Source organism: Chelonia mydas, chromosome 26 (assembly GCF_015237465.2).
Source record: "Chelonia mydas isolate rCheMyd1 chromosome 26, rCheMyd1.pri.v2, whole genome shotgun sequence".
Taxonomy (NCBI): Eukaryota; Metazoa; Chordata; order Testudines; family Cheloniidae; genus Chelonia; species Chelonia mydas.
The window spans coordinates 2,106,284-2,123,899 of NC_057859.1; the positions used below are offsets into that span (position 1 = coordinate 2,106,284).

The following is a 17,616-nucleotide window of genomic DNA, read 5'->3' on the forward strand; positions in this document are numbered from 1 at the left end:
TGGCCTCACAATGGACATCCATGCCTTTGCCATGCAATGCAATGAAGCAATCTGCCTTCTGACCGAGCCATAAAGTTTGGTCCCTTTTGGCCGTACCGGACCACATCGTCTGGCTGCCTGTATACCACAGGCCACTGAGCCCCACCCAGCCACAGCACACCAAGCACAACCACCTGAATTAGACCAAAATATTACAGCCCTCAGGAGACTAAACGTTTGTATGCCACAGGCAGAGAGTAGGAGGGACTGGGGTGATGCCTACAATGGCAGGGAATTGGTTAAATTAGATATACCCAGATGATCTAAGCAGGCAGGTCACTATGGTCTTATTGCACCCGTGTTCAGGGCTTGGTACTGGCTTCCTGTTCATTTGTGGGTGCCATGAAGCTGTTGGTGACAATCTGCACTAAGCTGTCTGGGACCCACTAACCCACAGATGCCTCTCACTTTATATCCCATTCCAACAGCTAAGGTCAGCTGGGAGGCTCTTGGTCCCAGTACCAGGGGCTGAACTCTCCAGGGCCACTGGCAGGGAGGTCTCATTAGGAGACCCTCTGCCTTTGTAAGCCACTCTCCTCGGTGGTCCACTGAAGCTGCATTCAGCAGCCTTCAGAGCTTAGCATAATGGATGAAGTTGACCTCTGGTGTAACTCCATGGGAGTAAAGGGGATTGTGCCAGGGATGAATCTGGCCCATTGTTTGGGTTAGCCTCCCATGAGCTTTTAGCCGTCTTGCCTTACCTTGCAACCCGATGGGTGGGGCATCGTTGCCTCTTGCAGCGGCAACTGCGACTCCTCCGCTGCCCGTCGCAGACACAAGGTCAGATGCAGGTTCCAGACACGTGGCCTCACATTGCCAAGGTGCGAGGAACTATGAAAGGAAACAAACCCGAGAAGATTGTGGATCAATGCTGGAACGTCCTTCAAATCGAGACGATGCAAGGATTTGCTTCGAAGTTGATGGGGCATTCAAGTGAAATCCGAAGCATCAGAACAAGGATGGATTCTTTCATGTAGGGTGGGGGTGTATTGGCAGGGCTGCTGGCTGGGAGAACAGAGAGTGCTCAGAGGTGTTCTCCACGGCACCAGAGAGGCTGGTGCCCTTCTTCCTAGAGTCACAGCTTCCTCCCCTCTGTCGGGAGGGGTTAGCGTTTGGTGGCTGGTCTTGCTGCTGCAGATCTCATTATGGTAGCTGGCTGGGGACTCCTTGAGGGTTATTAAATGAGGAGAAGGAGGCCAGGACACTGGTCTGTTTCTTCGGGGAGAGGTGGGTTTCCAAGGGCATAGATTTGGTTAGAGCAGTGGCAGACGTTGGTTTTGGGGGCAAGCTTGGTGGTGACCCAGGACATACGCTTCTTCTCCTATTAAGGATGGGCGGTCTCCATTTATGTATGTTAGGTATGACCCGCCTCACTGAGTGCCTCTCAATCTAGTGCATTTATCCTCACCACACCTCTGTCAGGAAGGAAGTGGTCTTGATCCCATCGTGTGGATAGAGCTGGGGCAAGACAGACTCAGTGACTTCCCAAGGTCACACGGGGAGTCTGTGGTGGAGCAGGAATCGAAACTTTCCCTCATGGCCCCTCCAGCTGGAGAGCTGCCAGGCAAAGAACATTCCTCACCTACAGCAGCAGCTTGCGTCAATGTACAACTGGATTAAGCAAACAAATGTTTTTATTCCATAGATTATTATCCAGTTTATGCCCATCACAGATGGGGGAAAAAATGACAAGACCAGATCCTGCACTCAAATTTCCTCCATAAGCTTCCACACAGGAAACCACTGGGTCCTTAAATGGATACAGGATCGCTGGCTTATGGGCCCAAAATCCTTCAGGGAGTGGCAAATCCACAAGAGATCTCTGTACGCCAGAGCTCACCTTTGGAACTCTGTGTTAGCCGAAAGATCCATTGAATCACATGGAGCCAGATGTATAAGGTCTGTAGGGAACTGTCTATTATTCCATCAAGGTTGGGGACTAAATTACACTCATTATTGTCCTCTGATATACCTGCTTCAGATGGCACGTATAATAAATAAAAATTGCACAGTAGATAGACAGGATATAAAGATGTAGGAGCCTGATTTAGTTTTGGATATAAGGCAGTAGACTAGGACTTGGGAGATTGCTGTTCAATTCCTGACTTTTCCCACAAACACCTGGTATGTCCTGACTCTCCCCAAGCCAGGTTCTGATCCCCCTTCTCATGCGGAGTAGCATCTTACCCAATAAATAACCCTATTGTTAGGAGGAGAATATTCTATCTGACTGAAAATTCTGGGGGAGGAATTTAGGGAGCCAGAATATAATTATCCTAATTGGAATTTGGCCAGGACTTGATCAGCGCCCTTACTCTTTATGAAAGATGCCATAAAAATGAAGTGGCCACATCGGATGCCTCATGTGACAGGAGCACTCCCAGCGGCACAGCACTCTCCCCAGCACCGGGATGGGTACCAGGGAAATGCTCGGCAATGTGACAACGCTGCTGTAAAGAGCGTTACCCAGGAGGACTCTGCTGATTTATAAAATGGTACGGCACAACGTAAACCAGACTGAACAAATGACCAACCTTTCATCTCAGGGCATGTTACTGATGTGAGTTTCTCTGACCGGTTGAAGAAGAGATGAAATTCTGCTTTGAAATGGGAGGTTTTCAAAAAAAGCATTTTGCTTCCTGTTATTGGTTAGTAAAATTCAGTTATTGTCTAACTTCACTCCAGAATGGGCATACAGAGAGAATTTGATTTTCTAATGGGACTCGCAGTAAAAAGGAGCTGGTAGGTTCTTTACAAAACTAAAGAAACAAGCAAAAACAGGGAGTGAAATTCCATGGTCTTCTCTCTCCTCTTTGAAAAAAGAAAAGGAGTACTTGTGGCACCTTAGAGACTAACAAATTTATTTGAGCATTGAGACTAACATGGCTGCTACTCTGAAATCTCTCCTCTTTGTTATTCTGGTACTGCAATCTCAGTGCTTTCCTGATCATACAAAGATTGAGCTTAATATTGTCTCTCATGACACTTCACTTCCAATTTGCTGCTGTTAAAATCACCCAGCCTGTTTCCATGCTCCGAATAACTCGATTTTGCACTTATTGCACTGCAAAGTGTCCCAGATAAAACAATTCACCCTTCACCTCCACAGCCCCCTTTTCACAAGTGTCACAGGGCAATCACCCAGACTGAAGTCATGAGCATCTAACAACCAGAGACATTGCCACCCAAATCCGGCTTCCCCCACTCTGGGCAAAGTGTAAAAGCAGAAGCCACCAGCAAATGCACCAGGATGAAGGGGAATTTCAGGATCTGACCATTCTCAGGCCCTTGGGAAATGATCACTCAGGCCACATTCCAGTTTGGGCCAATGCATAATGGGGAAGAGTTTTGAGAGGTAATTAATCACCTGCTCTGTGTGTCTTCCCATCACTTCCTCATTAGAGGGAGGGGTTGCATAAGAATAGGGACCATGTGGAGACTGTAGAAGGTTTGACAGCTCTGGACTCAGGATGGAGGGAGTGTTGACATCAAAGGATTGCAGGCTAGAGCCTGCTCAGGGAGCCTCAGGTATATAGTGTCAATAGGCAGCAGTGAAGAGGAAAGACTCAGAGAGCCAGACAGCTCCGGGTGTTGAAAGGAGCCAGAGGGAAGTGTAAGAAGCTTAGTTCAGAGAGAAGCAGCAGCAGCTATGCCACCCAGGAACACGTGCGGCTTGGAGCTGGTGTGTTGGGCTCTCATCCTCATGCAGCTGGGCATGTCAGAGTCGACCGGTCTCTCACAGCAGAAGGATGAGCAGCAGTTACATACGGCAGGATCTAGCCCAGGGCTAAAGAGTTTGTCTACAGTCCGTGGCTTCCGGCACCCACACCCTGCTCTCCGGTACCCCTTGTACATGATGCAGCTGTATAGATCCCTCGTCACTGGGAATCACCTGGGACAGCCCACCATGGAGGCATCAGCACTGCAGGAATCTGACTCAGTCTTAAGCCTCGTAGCTAGAAGTAGGTGACGTTCATTTATTCTTTTTCTTTCTTCCTTCCTTCCTTCCCTGTGTTTCTAGCTTGCCCTAGGACCTGGCTCAGCAGCAGCAATGCTGTGATGGGGGTTGAGCCCTCAGGTTTGTCAGGACCTCATTGACTGATTGCTGCTTATCAGACTCTCCCCTGTTGGGCCTTGGCTATTCCAGTGCTTCTCTTGCCATTGCTTTTGTGGATTGGGACCCCAGACGTCTGTGAAGAAGGGACCCCATGGGGACCCAATCCACATCTGTACTGTTTTGACATCTGGCAGGAACAAGCTTGGGCAATAGCCAGTTGCTGTTTTGTTAACGGGTGGCATGTGGGGAGAGAAATGTGGAGGGGGTAAGTGGGGGCTGGGGGGGGGGGGAAATGTCTTGCTCTGAAGGGGTCAGCCTGAGCCTGGATCCTGAACTCTGCAGTGGGAGGATGCTTGCCCTAGCTTCCCCTGCCAGTGGTTGAAAAAAGCTAAGGTGTTACCTTTGGGATCCAAGCTTTGGCTGGCAGATTATTTGAAAAGGTAAATCTTTGTACAGAGGAGTAGGTCCCTTCCTCAGCCTGCCACAGGCCAGCATGGGATCAGGGAGATTGGCTAGTGCCCTTAAACACGCCGGTGTCCTGTCTCAGGCTGTAGAATCTGGGTGCTATTGCAGTATTTAGGGGCACAGTGCAGCGATTTTAATGAACTGCTTGTTGGATGCAAAGGAGAACATGGATACTGCAAGGAGAACAGCCCCTTGGGACGGCGAAGGGAGCAGACTGTCCAATTCACCAGGCAGTTTTCAAAGCCTTAGGGCATTGCATTTCTAACTCCATTCATGGGAGCCCTCAGCCTGCCGACTGCAGCAGTGGCCTCAGATTCTGAAAAACGACTGTATAATGGCAAGCAAACATTAAAATAGCTGCAGAAGCAAGCACGGCCAGATCCAGGAAAGTTTGAAATAACCAACCGCCTAGCAAAGTCCCTAGAAGGAAGGAAACAGACACCCTGGTAAATCTTATTCTAGTGCTTTGGAATAAGGGTGGGGCTTCTTCCCATCAGCATAATTCCTGTTTTCTCCACTCTAAGTCGCAGGACTTTATTTAATTAATGCTGTAAATAACTGACAACAGGGAGCATTTTCAAAAGCACCTACCCTAAGTCACTTGGGTAAAATTGGCAAATTTTACCCAACAGCATGAACAGCATTAATGAACAATTCTATCAGGAGGCAGTGTGGGTTAGGAGCTAGACCCTTGGGCAAGGACTCAGCTCTGCCACTGCTGCTGAGTGACCTTGGGCAAGTCACTTTACCACTCTGTGCCTCGGTTTCCCCATCCCCTTTGCAAAGGGCTTTGAGAACAACTGATGAAAAGCACTAGGTGAGAAGTAGGTATTTATGCAGGACTCTGATCCTATGGGAATGGATGGGATATCAAAGCCTAGTCTGGCTGACTGGTGGATGCCATGGTGCTTTACATTTTCAAACATCCCAACAAAAGGAAACTACTTCGGCTGGGATTTTCAAAGGCGTCTAAGTGAATTAGAAGCCACAATCCCATTGAATTTTAAGGAGGTTTTGATCACGCATTCCCTTAGAGGTTCCTTGAACCCCCCCAGCCCTCATTAACTGCAGGACTGTGTTAATCAGTGCTTGGTAAGACTGGGGCATGGTCAGGGCAAGCTGGCTGCAGCTCAGTCCGGGTAAGGTGGAAGAGATACTGGGAGAAGCAGCTGGTGGATATGGGGAGGAGTCGCAGTTTGACCTCCTGTAGAGCAGAGGGCATAGGATTAGATCTGCCCCTCTTGTTGGGGGTGTGACCACCATTTAGTACTAGACTGCACTACTGGGGTGCATTAAAGCCTCAGCTGCTGCGGCGGGGCTGGTGTTGGTGGGGGAAAGCAGGGTGAAGTTGGGGTTCACTCCTGCTATACTTCCTGGCTCTGGGGAAGCTGCTGCATCACTACGTAGCTCATTCGGCCCAGGGAGGGATGGCTTTGTGCCTTTAGAGAATGGGACACCTAAATACATACTATAGAAAAGGCCTGGCCAGGGCCACAAAGGCCCAGCCCGCAGCGAGGCCAGGACAGGGTGGTACTGCAGTGCCCCAGGGCCAGCACTGGGAGGCACAATACTTGGGGGAGGCAGATGTGTCCAGGAGCCCCAGGGGGGTGCAGATGCTGTGGGTCTATTCCTACCTCCCCTGGTGAGGGGCAACATGCTCGCCTGCGTGAAGGCCGGGCAAGGCGGCTGATGCTCCGGGACGAAGGATGGAGCTGGGGCCGGGGTGTAGGGAGCAGTGCACAGAGCGGCAGTTCTCCCTGGCCCTTATGGGACCCATGTAAAGAAGGTAGAGAAGGCGCCTGGCCCCCTTGGCCCCTACCTGCTGTGCCACCCTAGGCAGAACCCAGCGAATTAAACCAATAAACAAGATACGACTCCACATGTGGGGAGTAGGGGGGTAATCTGGGTCCAGGCTGGGGGAGATCCATTGGAACGGGGCAGAGCATCCCACACCCAGGGGAAAGGGACCATTGTGAAAGCGAGAGGACTGCTCCCCCAGGCCTGGCCCATTGCTCTGCTCCACCATGCACCAACCAGCAGGCCTGGCTTTCATGGTCATGGGGGGGTGAGGGTGTTAGCAGGCACACAGCAGCTGCACCCCCAGAAGCTCCAAGAGGCATTGTGCCACCCCCCCCCAGTGCTCTCCTGGGGGCTTGCAGCTCTGCCCACCCCTCACTGCGGTACCGGTGCCCCGTGGGCAACCCCTGGATTCTTTACAGTCCCCAGAAGGGGCTGTGGGGCGAATGCTTTGCGCTGGACAGGTCCCTCATCTCTGGCACTGTGTTGGTCTCTTGCAGGTTCTCTCCAGGCTGGGGATCACTGGACTCTCTCTTTCGACATGACCTCCATCTCCAGCAGCCATGAGGTGAGGCTGGCCGAACTGCGGGTCCGCCTGCCGTCCTTCCCCCAGGCCCACAATGTGACGGTGGACATCTACCACAGCCACGAGCGCCAGGGCAACCAGGCCTGCGTGGACAGGCTCTTCCTGGGCACCTTCACCAGCAGTCCTGCGGTCAGCCGCTCCGCCTGGAGCGTGTTCAACGTCACCAGCTTGCTCCAGGCCTGGCTCCACCAAGGGGTGGCCTCCGGCAACGGGAAGCATGCAGACGCTCAGGGCTCCCCGGGGCAGGAGCGGACTGGGTCCGACAGCAATGCCACTGGCTTGACAGGTGTGCAGAATTCCAGTGGCTCCAGCCAGGCGGAGCCAGCCGTGTCCCATGGTGTGACGGACAAGGTCCTGCTGGTTGTCTTCTCCAAAGATAAACCTTCAGCAGAGCCCTCCTGGGCATCCACCCTCATCAGAACTGCGGAGAACTCCAAGCATGTCATGACTGACAACGCCTCCAAAGAGCTGGGGAACCGCCGGCACCGCCGGAACAAGCAGGAGAGGCGAAGGATTAAAACGGCCGACCCCTCCAGCCCGGGCCTGGGGGAGGAAGGCAGGTCTCTGTGCAAGAGGGTGGATATGATCGTGAACTTTGAGCAGACTGGCTGGGGAAGCTGGATTGTCTACCCCAAGAAGTACAATGCCTATCGGTGTGCGGGAGAGTGCCCAGCGCCTGTGGATGAGACCTTCAAACCAACTAACCATGCGTATATCCAGGTAAGGGAGGCCTCTTCCTCTCTGCTAAAGCAGAGGTTCCCTAAACTGCCCCCCAGCACTACGGGATGAGCGGTCCCCTGGCTCTGTGCAGGGTGTGGTCTGCTGAGCATGGAGATTATAGTGAAACACAAAGAATAGCCAGCAGTTTCGCAAGTTTCATCTCATGTAAAATGCTAAGCCAACTACAGCATCCTAGAACCAGAGACATTCGAAACGGGAAGGACCCATTAAGTCTACAGTCCACGTCCCCTTTCCCATCCTAAAGCCATTGCAGGATTGGCCACTGAGATTTTTAGTGTATTGTCTAGTCTGGTTTTAAAATGTCTCAGAGCACAGGGCTTCTGCCACCCAAACACACTGGGGTGAATTAAGACTGGGGTGGCGGGGAGGTTCTCAAGCAGTCGCTATCCGCTAGCCGAAACGTCACCCTGAAAGCAGCTCCTCCATGCCACAGGAATCTCAGTCAGGCCCTGCAGCCAGCCGGAGCCAATGGGGTTCTGTGCAAGGGTTGGTCCTTTACCTGCAGCAGGTCCTATCCTGGGAACATTGGTACATCCAGGCTATTTAAGGGGCACCTATACTGCTGTTGAGTGGGTACTGTACTCTAGGAGCAACCTCACCGATTTCAGAAGGGCTACTCACAGAGCAAGGACTACTTGGGGGCAAGGGGCAGCTTTTGTTCTGTTTGTACAGTGCCTTGCACAATGGGGTCCTGGGTCACTGCTGGGGCTCGTGTGCGCTACCAGGATACAGATAACAGCAGCACTTTTTGTGGGAGCAAAATCTGGCCCAAATCCTGGCTGGTGATTTTCCAAAGGGACTAGTGATTTTGGGTGCACAGCTGGAGCGGACTTGCCAGGGCCGGGTTCCCAGAGGGTGGGTGCTCAGCACTTTCTGAGAATCAGGCCTCTGTAAGGGGTCTCAAGTGGGGCACCCAGTCACTAGACTTGTTGGCCAACCTTGGCCACAGGCTGCATTGGTACAAGCCAGATGACTAACGCCTTCCCCTTTCCCAACAGAGTTTGCTTAAGCTGTACCAGCCCAACCGGGTCCCCTGTCCAGCCTGCGCTCCGGTCAAGATGAGCCCCCTCTCCATGCTGTACTATGAGAAAGGGGAAGTCGTCCTCCGCCACCATGAAGACATGATCATCGAGGAATGTGGCTGCAACTAAAGCAAGCTCTTCTCCTCTAGGTGACAGAGATCCTGCAGCTCAGTGATGAGCACAGGCAGGCTACCAACATGAGACTCGAGGCTCGTCCTGCCCTGGGGGTGGCAGGGAATAAGCCCTCTGCAGCCAGGAACCAATCCACAAGGATCTGAAGTCTAAGTGCTTATAAAGACAAAGGCTCAGGTCATCACCCACCCACAGATTAATGCATGACGGGGGATCAAGCTGCCCTGGTGGAGCTGTCCTCTTGGGAGTCCGACCTGGCCTTTCCATGCAGCCCTCACAGGAGAAGGCTGGGAAGAAGACTGAGGAGGATAAAGGCAGGGCTGTGGGAAATGCACAACACCCCCCTTGACATTAGACCCCACCCCCGATGGGAGAATCTGGGAAGGCAAGCTCTGCAAGGGGAATTTCATGGATGTTTCCTTCCCCCAGCAACCCCTGCTGTAGCTTTGCCTGAACTGGGCCAATGCTGGCCAGCAAAAGGTACTCACTCAGGTGTAAATAGCTCTTCATAATGTTCTGTGAATGTTGTAAATAGATAGATCTATATTTCGTGCATATAGGCCAAGAGATTTTTATCGCTATGCCCCAAAAACAGTTTTCCAGCAAAATAAATAAATAAAATAAAAAATGGAGCGTGCTAGTTACTTTCCTTTCTGTGGGCTTCCCCTTATCTACATGCGGTGTTATTCGTCTAAACCAAACCAATAGGCATTATCTGCTCTGCCGTTGCCCTCCGGGGCTGTGACGGCACGGTTTCCTTTTGGAGTCTGTATTTCTAGACACTGCACTGGGAAAACGTTCTCGTCTGCAGGATTTTTGATGTGAAGCATCTCTTGCAAAAACGTTAGGAGCCAAATTCTGCTCCCAGCCGAGGCACCCAGGAAGCAGAGAGCAGCATTTGACCTTGGAATGGACAGAGCCATTGAGAATGCAACTAGCTCGGTCTCCTTTGTTACTGTTCCCTATTGTTAAACATGGCAAATGCTGTTTGCTTTTCTTCCACGTGTGATAAATGTTCTGGCCTGTTACAGTCTGGCTGAGAGGAGAGGCACAGGTGTTTGTCTTAATATTTAATCACACTAATGGTTGAGATTTTCAAAGCAGTCTCGGGAATTTAGATATTTTCTATTACAATGAACACATGGCATTCTTTTTAGGATTAGTATTACACTGGGTAACTGGGTACACAGATTGCAACCCCATCGTGCGAGGTGCTGTACATACACAGACAGTCCCTGCCCTGAAGAGTTTACAGTCTAAACAGACAAGGGTGGCAGAAAGGAACTATTGTTATCCTCATTGTACAGATGGGGAACTGAGGCACAGAGCAATTCACTGGCTTGTCCAAGGTCACATGGGGATTCTGTAACAGTCTCAGGATTTAAACCCAGGCCTCCTTAGCCCTAGCCAACAGCTTAACCACAAGACTATCCTTCCTCTCAACCCCTGCAGGGCTCACTCGTAACCAGAAACAACAAGACGGTTGCTATTGGCAAGCAAACTTGTGAGTATCATGGACGTGCAGAGGTCTGGATTGAAATGTACCGGACTCCTCTGGACTGAAAATCTCAGCTCAGCTCATGCTTCCAACTTCTTCAGTACCCCTTTACCTCTAAAATCTAACTCATGGTGTTAAAGCCATGATAACTACACTATGATTAAATAACTAGATCCACAATAAAAGATCTTTTCTTGTATTATTGACCAATAAACAGACAGACATATTTAAATAAAATGGTGCCTGGCATATTCCAGTATCATGCTTTGTTTTCACTGCTGCAATTACTTCTTTGGCTTTAATCTCCATGGGACCCCCCACCCCACCCCACCCACACACATACACACTCCCTGTACTTCCTTTGTGCATCGAGGCCCCGTGGGGAGGGAGCTACTGTGGCAGAGGGAATCCCTTACAGCTCAGCAGCACCGAGCGCGGGGCCCTGATTCCTGTCCCTGGTGGCGAGGGAGCAAACACTGGCTGCTGCAAAGACACTGAGCATTCCTTAGCAGCAGCGGGGGGCCCTCAGCACCATGCAGGATCAAGTCACCAGACATGCCAAACCCATGAAAAAAAACCAAACAGACAGAAATTGAGCTAATTTTTGGTTTAATTGGCTTGTGAGTTGCTTGTTGGCTAGTTTTTGGCTTGTAGCAAGCAGGGGCAAGCGGGGGGAGAGAGTCTGTGGAGCACAGCGGGCCCACCATAGTCCCAGACTGCATGCCAGGGGGATCTAGTCACATAGAGTGCTGGGGTTTTTAGGGATTGGCTTCTTTTGAAATAGGATTAGCTTGTTTTTTGTCTTATTGTGAAAGTCGGGGTGCTTATTTACCCTGTGAAAGTTGGCAACTGTGCAAACCACAAAGTGCCAGGGGCTGACTCCCCACAGCAGAATATGAGGAGATCTCATTTCCCCCAAGTGGGATCCTGGGGAGGGCGGATTGTCTCTTCTGTGTGGCAGGGCTGAGCGCTCACCACAGAGGCAGGTTGGCTCTGCAAGCCACTCATGCTCTCAAACATGCCCAAACTAATGAACTCCAAAGCCAAGCAGCGAGTGCAGCCAGGTATTGTCCACACAGAGACAGCTCCTCTGAAATCCTGCCTTGGGAACAGCCAAACCAGGGTTCCACCCACCCTGCTAGCTCCCCAGCTGCTGGCCATCGGGCCGCTGGCAGCCACCGGGAACTAGAACAGTCCCCAGACTGCTGTAACTTATGACAGGGAACCAGCTTAGCCCAGGGAAAGAAAAGGATCAAGGAAGGCAAGCCAGCTGAGGGTAGGGCCACTGTGTCCATGCTGAGATCATTTGATCCATCAGCAGCCTGCAATACCATAGAGCAAAATTTTTCCATCAACACACTTTTTTTTGGAACAGAAAACAGCTTTTGCAACAAAATGGAAATTTTTGTAGAAAAAATGATTTTGGTTGCCATGTTGGGGGGAAAAACCAAACCAAAACAACCCACAGGACCCAAAATTTCCGTTGTCAAACACTGCAGAAAAAGAGTTTCCATTTTTTGATGTAAACCCCAAAAAATTCAAAGACAATCTTTGACATAAAGAAAAATGTTTTGTTTTCATCATACAATTTCCATGGGAAAAATATCAACTTCCCAACAAGCTCCCAAAAGCCCTGCTTAGGGGTGCGATTGGTTTGCTTGAGACTCTAGAGGGAGTGAGTGGTGGTGATGGTGGGGGGTTTTCACTGGCTTCCTTCCTACTTCTCAAGTCCCAGAAGATGGTGAGGTGGCATTTGGGCCCCTTTGATGAAACAAATAATGTGTGCATGTGCGCACGTGTGTGCATTTGAGCAGGACACTCCGATACACGAGGCATGATGTAGTTAAATGGGTTTTGTGAAAGACAACCAAGCCACCCAGTGAATGGGAACATGCACACGGTGCTATGAGAATGAGTCCAGAGAACGTTCACTGGCTGATTCATAGATTGCCTTTCATTGGAGGACAAAGCCTGTGAAACACCTTCATCCTGGGAAGGGAAGGGAAGAGCTAAATGGATTTTTTTCTCTTTCTTTTCTCTCGCATCTTAAAAACAAGGAAGAGATTCCCCCCAGTTACACATTTTAGCCATGTCCTTCACTCTCACATCTGGGACCTTTTGGGTTATGAGGAGGTGGATGTTTGTGAAACAAGAGAAAGCCCCACCCCACTCCCAAGGGGGGCTGGAGCTGCAGCCAGACTCCCAGCCATGGCACCACTCCTTCACTACACAACCCGGACACAACCCTCCCCGAGCAGGTCCATCCTGTGCACTGACTGAGGCTGGGGACCAAGGGAAAGCATAGCATGCGATTATGTAATTAAAGACTGTATCATCATGCATAATACAAGGGGCTGAACTGCATGTTGAAGGTCCTCAGGCAAGTCACTGCCTTGCACCGAGCCTGCCTTTCTCTCGGGGTAAGGTATGGAGAATGATACCTTCTGTGAGTTGTTTGCTAGAGAAGGGCACAGCATTCTGATTGCAGAGAGTGGAAGGGAGAGGTTTCTGCCTCCCTGCACAGCCCAGTCCTGACCTGAGTCTGGAGGTGGGGGTGGGTCTCTGCTTTCTTTGCCTAATGATTTTTCTTTCCTCAGACATTTGTTGGTGTCAGCCAGCTTTACTGCACAGCATTCCTCAAGCCCATCTGTCCCTTGCCAATAAGTCTCCAGCAGCCCCCTGCCCCTGTGACATTGCTCCAGGGCCAGGGACTCCCCTCATTTTAAAGATCAGGGAAGTAAGAGATAACAGAAGCCACATCACGACCAGGAGACGGTCATGTTTCCAACAGGCTCAGCCAGCACACACCGGCGAAGCCCGACTGCATTTCCTAGCAGGACAGGTCCCACCCAGCCCATCCCCAGAGCAAGGCATTCCCCACTTGCTAGTGCCTTGTCCAGTCTATCTGAAAGTATCCAGAGCAACAGGGCCTTCCCCACAGCCTAACCTGGCTCATCCCCAGCAATCCCTGCTGTCCAGCCCTGTTTCTCCTTGCTCAGGGTGTCCTGTCTGTTACTGAATGGCTGTCTGACTTTGGGGAAGTTTCCTACCCATGGGACTCGTGCATCCCTCACCATCTGCACAGAACCCAGGGACCCCTCTACCCCACCCCGAGAGACTGGCCTGGTCCGGCTGGCCCAGCCCTGTCATGCATTCCCTTCGAGAGCTGGACACCCTCTCTGGGGGTGCAAATCATGCCACCCACATCGGAATGGTGATGAGCCCACACGGGTTCCTGTCCCCTTGCTGCTTGTCATGCTCAGAGCACCCCTGTCCCCCACACCGCAGAGCCAGTGCTCATGGTGCCCCCAAAGAGCAAGCCCAAAGGATTCTGGGATGGCTCCCAGGAGAGGCTGAGCATGGCTCGTGTTGGGACAGAGGTCAAAAGCCCTTCCTGAGTCTCCTCCCTGCTGCAGAGCCCCAACAGCAGGAGGATTCCACATCCCCCCAGCCGCCAGCATGGGCTTTGGCCTGATTAACTCCAATCCACATCCAAGCCCAGGGATAAACAAAGCGCGTCTGGTTCTCACAGCAGAGGCCCTCCTCCCGGCATTGATCACCAGCGCTGCTTACATATTCAGCTGGTATGTCCTGCTGAGACCCGCCAGTAATTAACAAGGCACTTGAGGGTCATTTGCAGGAGCCATTAAACTGCTCCGAAAAGGGGGAAAGCCTTGCACTGTGCTAATGCCAAGCATGAGTCAGACGCCCCCAAAATTATAAGGCTGGTTTAAAAAACAAACCAGGAACCTGGGGGCTCTTTTTGCCTTCTCGGTGTTGAGTCTTTATGGGTTGCATTTCCAAGGTTTTGAGTGGGTACTTTGAAAGCTAAGACTCTCCTACAACTCCGGGAGCCAGGGCTTTAAGAAGAACATCAAACACCAGCGACTCAGGATAAAAATCTCATTGATCTTGCTATGCATGGTGCCTACTTAAGGGCATAGAGCTCTGGTGCTTGCGCTATGAATGGGGACCTAATCTTTGTTAGCAAAAAGCTTTGCAGCCCCTGTGAGCATCAGCCCTTCTGACAGCCCAATATACATTTGCTGTGTTAAGGAGAAGGCTTTTGTTGGGAAGAACAGCAGTGCAGTGAGACCAGGCACGCTCTGGCCTCTGGACCCTAAGTGCTCAGGCAGTTTCCACGGGCAGTGCCAGTTATTGTGTTCCCTGCCTTTCATGCAGTAGCCACCTCTCTGTGTTCTGAGGTCAGTGCCACTTGAGAAGGGAAAGTCCTGCCTCTGGGTGCCTGCCCAGGGCTCTCGCTGAAGTCAGTGCAAAGCGCAGGCCCATCACCCATAAGAGGCAGGGCAGGCGAGTGGGTAGGGCCCTGGGCTAGAAGCCAGGAGGCTTGTGTTCTGTTCCTTGTTCTGCCAGGGACCTGCTGTGTAACCTTGGGCAAGTCACTTCCCTGCTCTGTGCGTCAGGTTCCCCTCCTTCCCTGTCTTCTCTATTTATTATGCTCAAATAAATTTGTTAGTCTCTAAGGTGCCACAAGCACTCCTTTTTTTTTGCTGATACAGACTAACACGGCTGCCACTCTGAAATCTATTTAGACAGTAAGTTCATCAGAGCAGGGATTGTTTCTCATGCTGTGTACGTACTGCACCTGGCACCTCATAGTGCTACTGTAAGTATCTGAGGGTAGAACTGGGGCCTGAAATGAATAAATCAATCAATCAACCAAAATGTGCTGAAGTTGGGGGGAGGGGGAACGACTCCTTTAGAGTCTCTTCACCAGCCCAGTGAAATCTGCCTTGAGTGCCCATCCAGGGATCCGCAGAATGGCCAGTGGGTCTTCAACTGAAAGAGGAACAAACCTGCGCTGGAAACCACTTGACTGCTTTCGACTGGGGTTAGAACACGGGGATGGTGCATAGCACAGCTTCCACGGTGTTGGATTCCTGAGGAGGAGAGCGCCCCTGCTTGGCTCTATCCCCCACTGGCTGTGGGTGCAGCTCCGGGTCAGGCTGAAGTTGAAGTTTGAGCCAAGCTGCAGTATTCTCAGCCTCAGCTCCTACCCTGCAGTTCTCCATCCTGATCATAACGCAAGCTCTGCAGAGGCTCAGGCTGCTGGCCTGGGGCGTGCACCGTTAGTCCTCATGAAAGATTCTGCTCTAAGTCACACAATCCAAGGGACACACAGCTTTGCACCTAAGCTAGGTCTGGTGTACAGTTCTAATTTCCCTCCGGGACGTGGCATGTGTGTCTGTGTAGATTCCTCATCAAAGTGCTGGGTGAAATCCTGGTCCTATTGAAGTCAGTGGGGGGTTTGCCATTGACTGAGCGTGCAGACACTGCAGCATAGCATCTAACTCATTGACAAGGTGATTGGGGTGAAGTTCTTTTAGGAATGGGGTGAGCATCCTGCCATTTGGAGCAGTTTGGTCCCTTCTGCAGGCAGGGAATTTGCCCTTCAGAAACATCTTTACAAGTTAGCCTGGGCAGGGATGAATTATTGGTCTCCGGGGAGAAAGGAATCATCCCAACCTTCCCCCAGCTGGGTGGCAGGTTAGAACAGGAGACTCCAGCACCAAAGCAAGGGGACTTGGAAGAGCAAATCCCACATAATCAACAGAGATGCAGTTCTTGCATCACTTCCAACCTGGCTGGAATCAGGAAGCAAATCTCATGGGAAAACATATCCTCACTGTATTTGCAAAGTAGAGAGGTAGCCAGTGCTTTGGTTGCTAGTCAAGTTGATAAATTGGAGACAGTTCAGAGAAGAGCCATGAAGATGTTTAAAGGACAAAAAAACCTGCCTTATAGTGATAGATTCAAGGAGCTCAATTGATTTAGCTTACCAAAGAGAAGGTTCAGGGTGACTTGATCACACCCTGAGAGTAGCTACCTGGGGAGCAAACATTCGATAATGGACTCTTCTATGTGGCAGACAAAGATAGAACAATGGCTGGAAGTTGAAGCTAGACAAATTCAGACTGGACACAAGGTGCCCATTTTTAACAGGGAGTGTAATTAACCAGTAGAACAATTTACCAAGGTCTGTGGTGGATTCTCCACCACTGGCAATTGTTAAATCAAGACTGGATTCTTTTAAGCTATGCGCTACTGGACCAGGAATTATTACAGGGGAGCCCTAGGGCCGGTGTCATGCAGGAGGTCAGACTAGATCATCACAGTGGTCCTGCCATCCTGGGAATCTATAAACACTGAACCTCAGAATCGTTTTAGCTTACTCTCTCAGTGCATGAGGCCAGATTCCTGAGAAACTGTCTGAGTCATTGCTCCAGTCTGCTGTACTTGACCTGACAGCAGTGTAAATTTGCAGACAGCATTAGCCTGATTATTCTGCAGTTCAGGGCCTGCAAGGGTCTCTGTTAGCAATGGAAACCTGTGGGACTTCCCACCTGCCTGTTTGCTTAACAATATCCACCCTCAGGAAGGCCGAGCCCGAGTTCTAGGAGGGGAAGATAAGGGGAGTTTGCTCTGGATCCATATGAAAAGGAGCGAGTGGGAGTAAACAGTCTGAAGGGCTGTTTATGGGGAAATTGCTTATCAGAGGCACAGGAGTAATGCTAAAGCAAACTGTTGATTACGGCCCTGCCTGGGCAGCACCTGGGCCAGAGGGGAGCACTGGTTCCACGTCCCCTGCCTGGTCCTTTCACTCACTGGCTCAGCTGGAGACGGCCCCTTTGAACAGTGTGGATAAGGCACTGGCTCAGAGGCAGGATGGCCCAATGGCCAGGGCACTGACTAGCTGGGACTCAGGTCAGTTCCCTGCTCTACCACAGACTGCAGAGGGGACCGGAGGAAGTCACTTGGGCTTTACAAAGTGTTACCCCAAGTGAGCAGGGAGCCTAGGTCCCATTTAGACTCTAGACACGAATGGAAATTAGGCGCCTAAATACCTGTTCAGGGTCTGCACCCAAGTCACTAAATGGGCCATCTTGATTATCACTAGAAAAGCTTTTTTTCTCCTGCTGATAATAGCTCATCTTAATTAATTAGCCTCTTACTCCACCTTTTCATGTTCTCTGTATGTATATTTATATCTTCTTACTATATGTTCCATTCGATGCAGCCAATGAAGTGGGCTGTAGCCCACGAAAGCTTATGCTCTAATAAATGTGTTAGTCTCTAAGGTGCTACAAGTCCTCCTGTTCTTTGTATGAGCCGCAGTCTCAGTGGAAGTCCTTGGAACGTAGGCGACTGCGTGCCTAAGTTAGCTTTAGAAATGGGACTTGGTCTCCTTACTCATCTAGTAGCTTCTGTCATTTTTATCCTCCATTCCCCATCTGTGAAATGGGGCTAGCAGCCCTGC

At 50.9% G+C, this 17,616-nt stretch overlaps 2 protein-coding genes across 3 annotated transcripts in view; one reads left to right on the forward strand and one right to left on the reverse strand.

Moving 5' to 3' along the window:
- Positions 1–17,616, reverse strand: part of ASH2L (ASH2 like, histone lysine methyltransferase complex subunit) — a 49,279-nt gene that overhangs the window by 23,818 nt on the left and 7,845 nt on the right. The gene's annotated exons all lie outside the window — the stretch shown is intronic.
- Positions 3,619–8,963, forward strand: LOC102929656 (nodal homolog 2-A). Its single transcript, XM_007053474.3, has 3 exons — positions 3,619–4,001; positions 6,859–7,664; positions 8,684–8,963. Exons 1-3 carry the CDS (start codon positions 3,689–3,691, stop codon positions 8,834–8,836), a joined length of 1,272 nt encoding a protein of 423 aa, XP_007053536.1. The 5' UTR covers positions 3,619–3,688; the 3' UTR covers positions 8,837–8,963.

Excerpts from the sequence above, each read along its gene's own strand:
- LOC102929656 (XM_007053474.3), top strand. The coding sequence starts at position 3,689 with ATGCCACCCAGGAACACGTGCGGCTTGGAGCTGGTGTGTTGGGCTCTC. Across the intron at positions 4,002-6,858 it reads CTTAAGCCTCGTAGCTAGAA|GTTCTCTCCAGGCTGGGGAT; the intron begins GTAGGTGACGTT and ends GGTCTCTTGCAG. Across the intron at positions 7,665-8,683 it reads CTAACCATGCGTATATCCAG|AGTTTGCTTAAGCTGTACCA; the intron begins GTAAGGGAGGCC and ends CTTTCCCAACAG.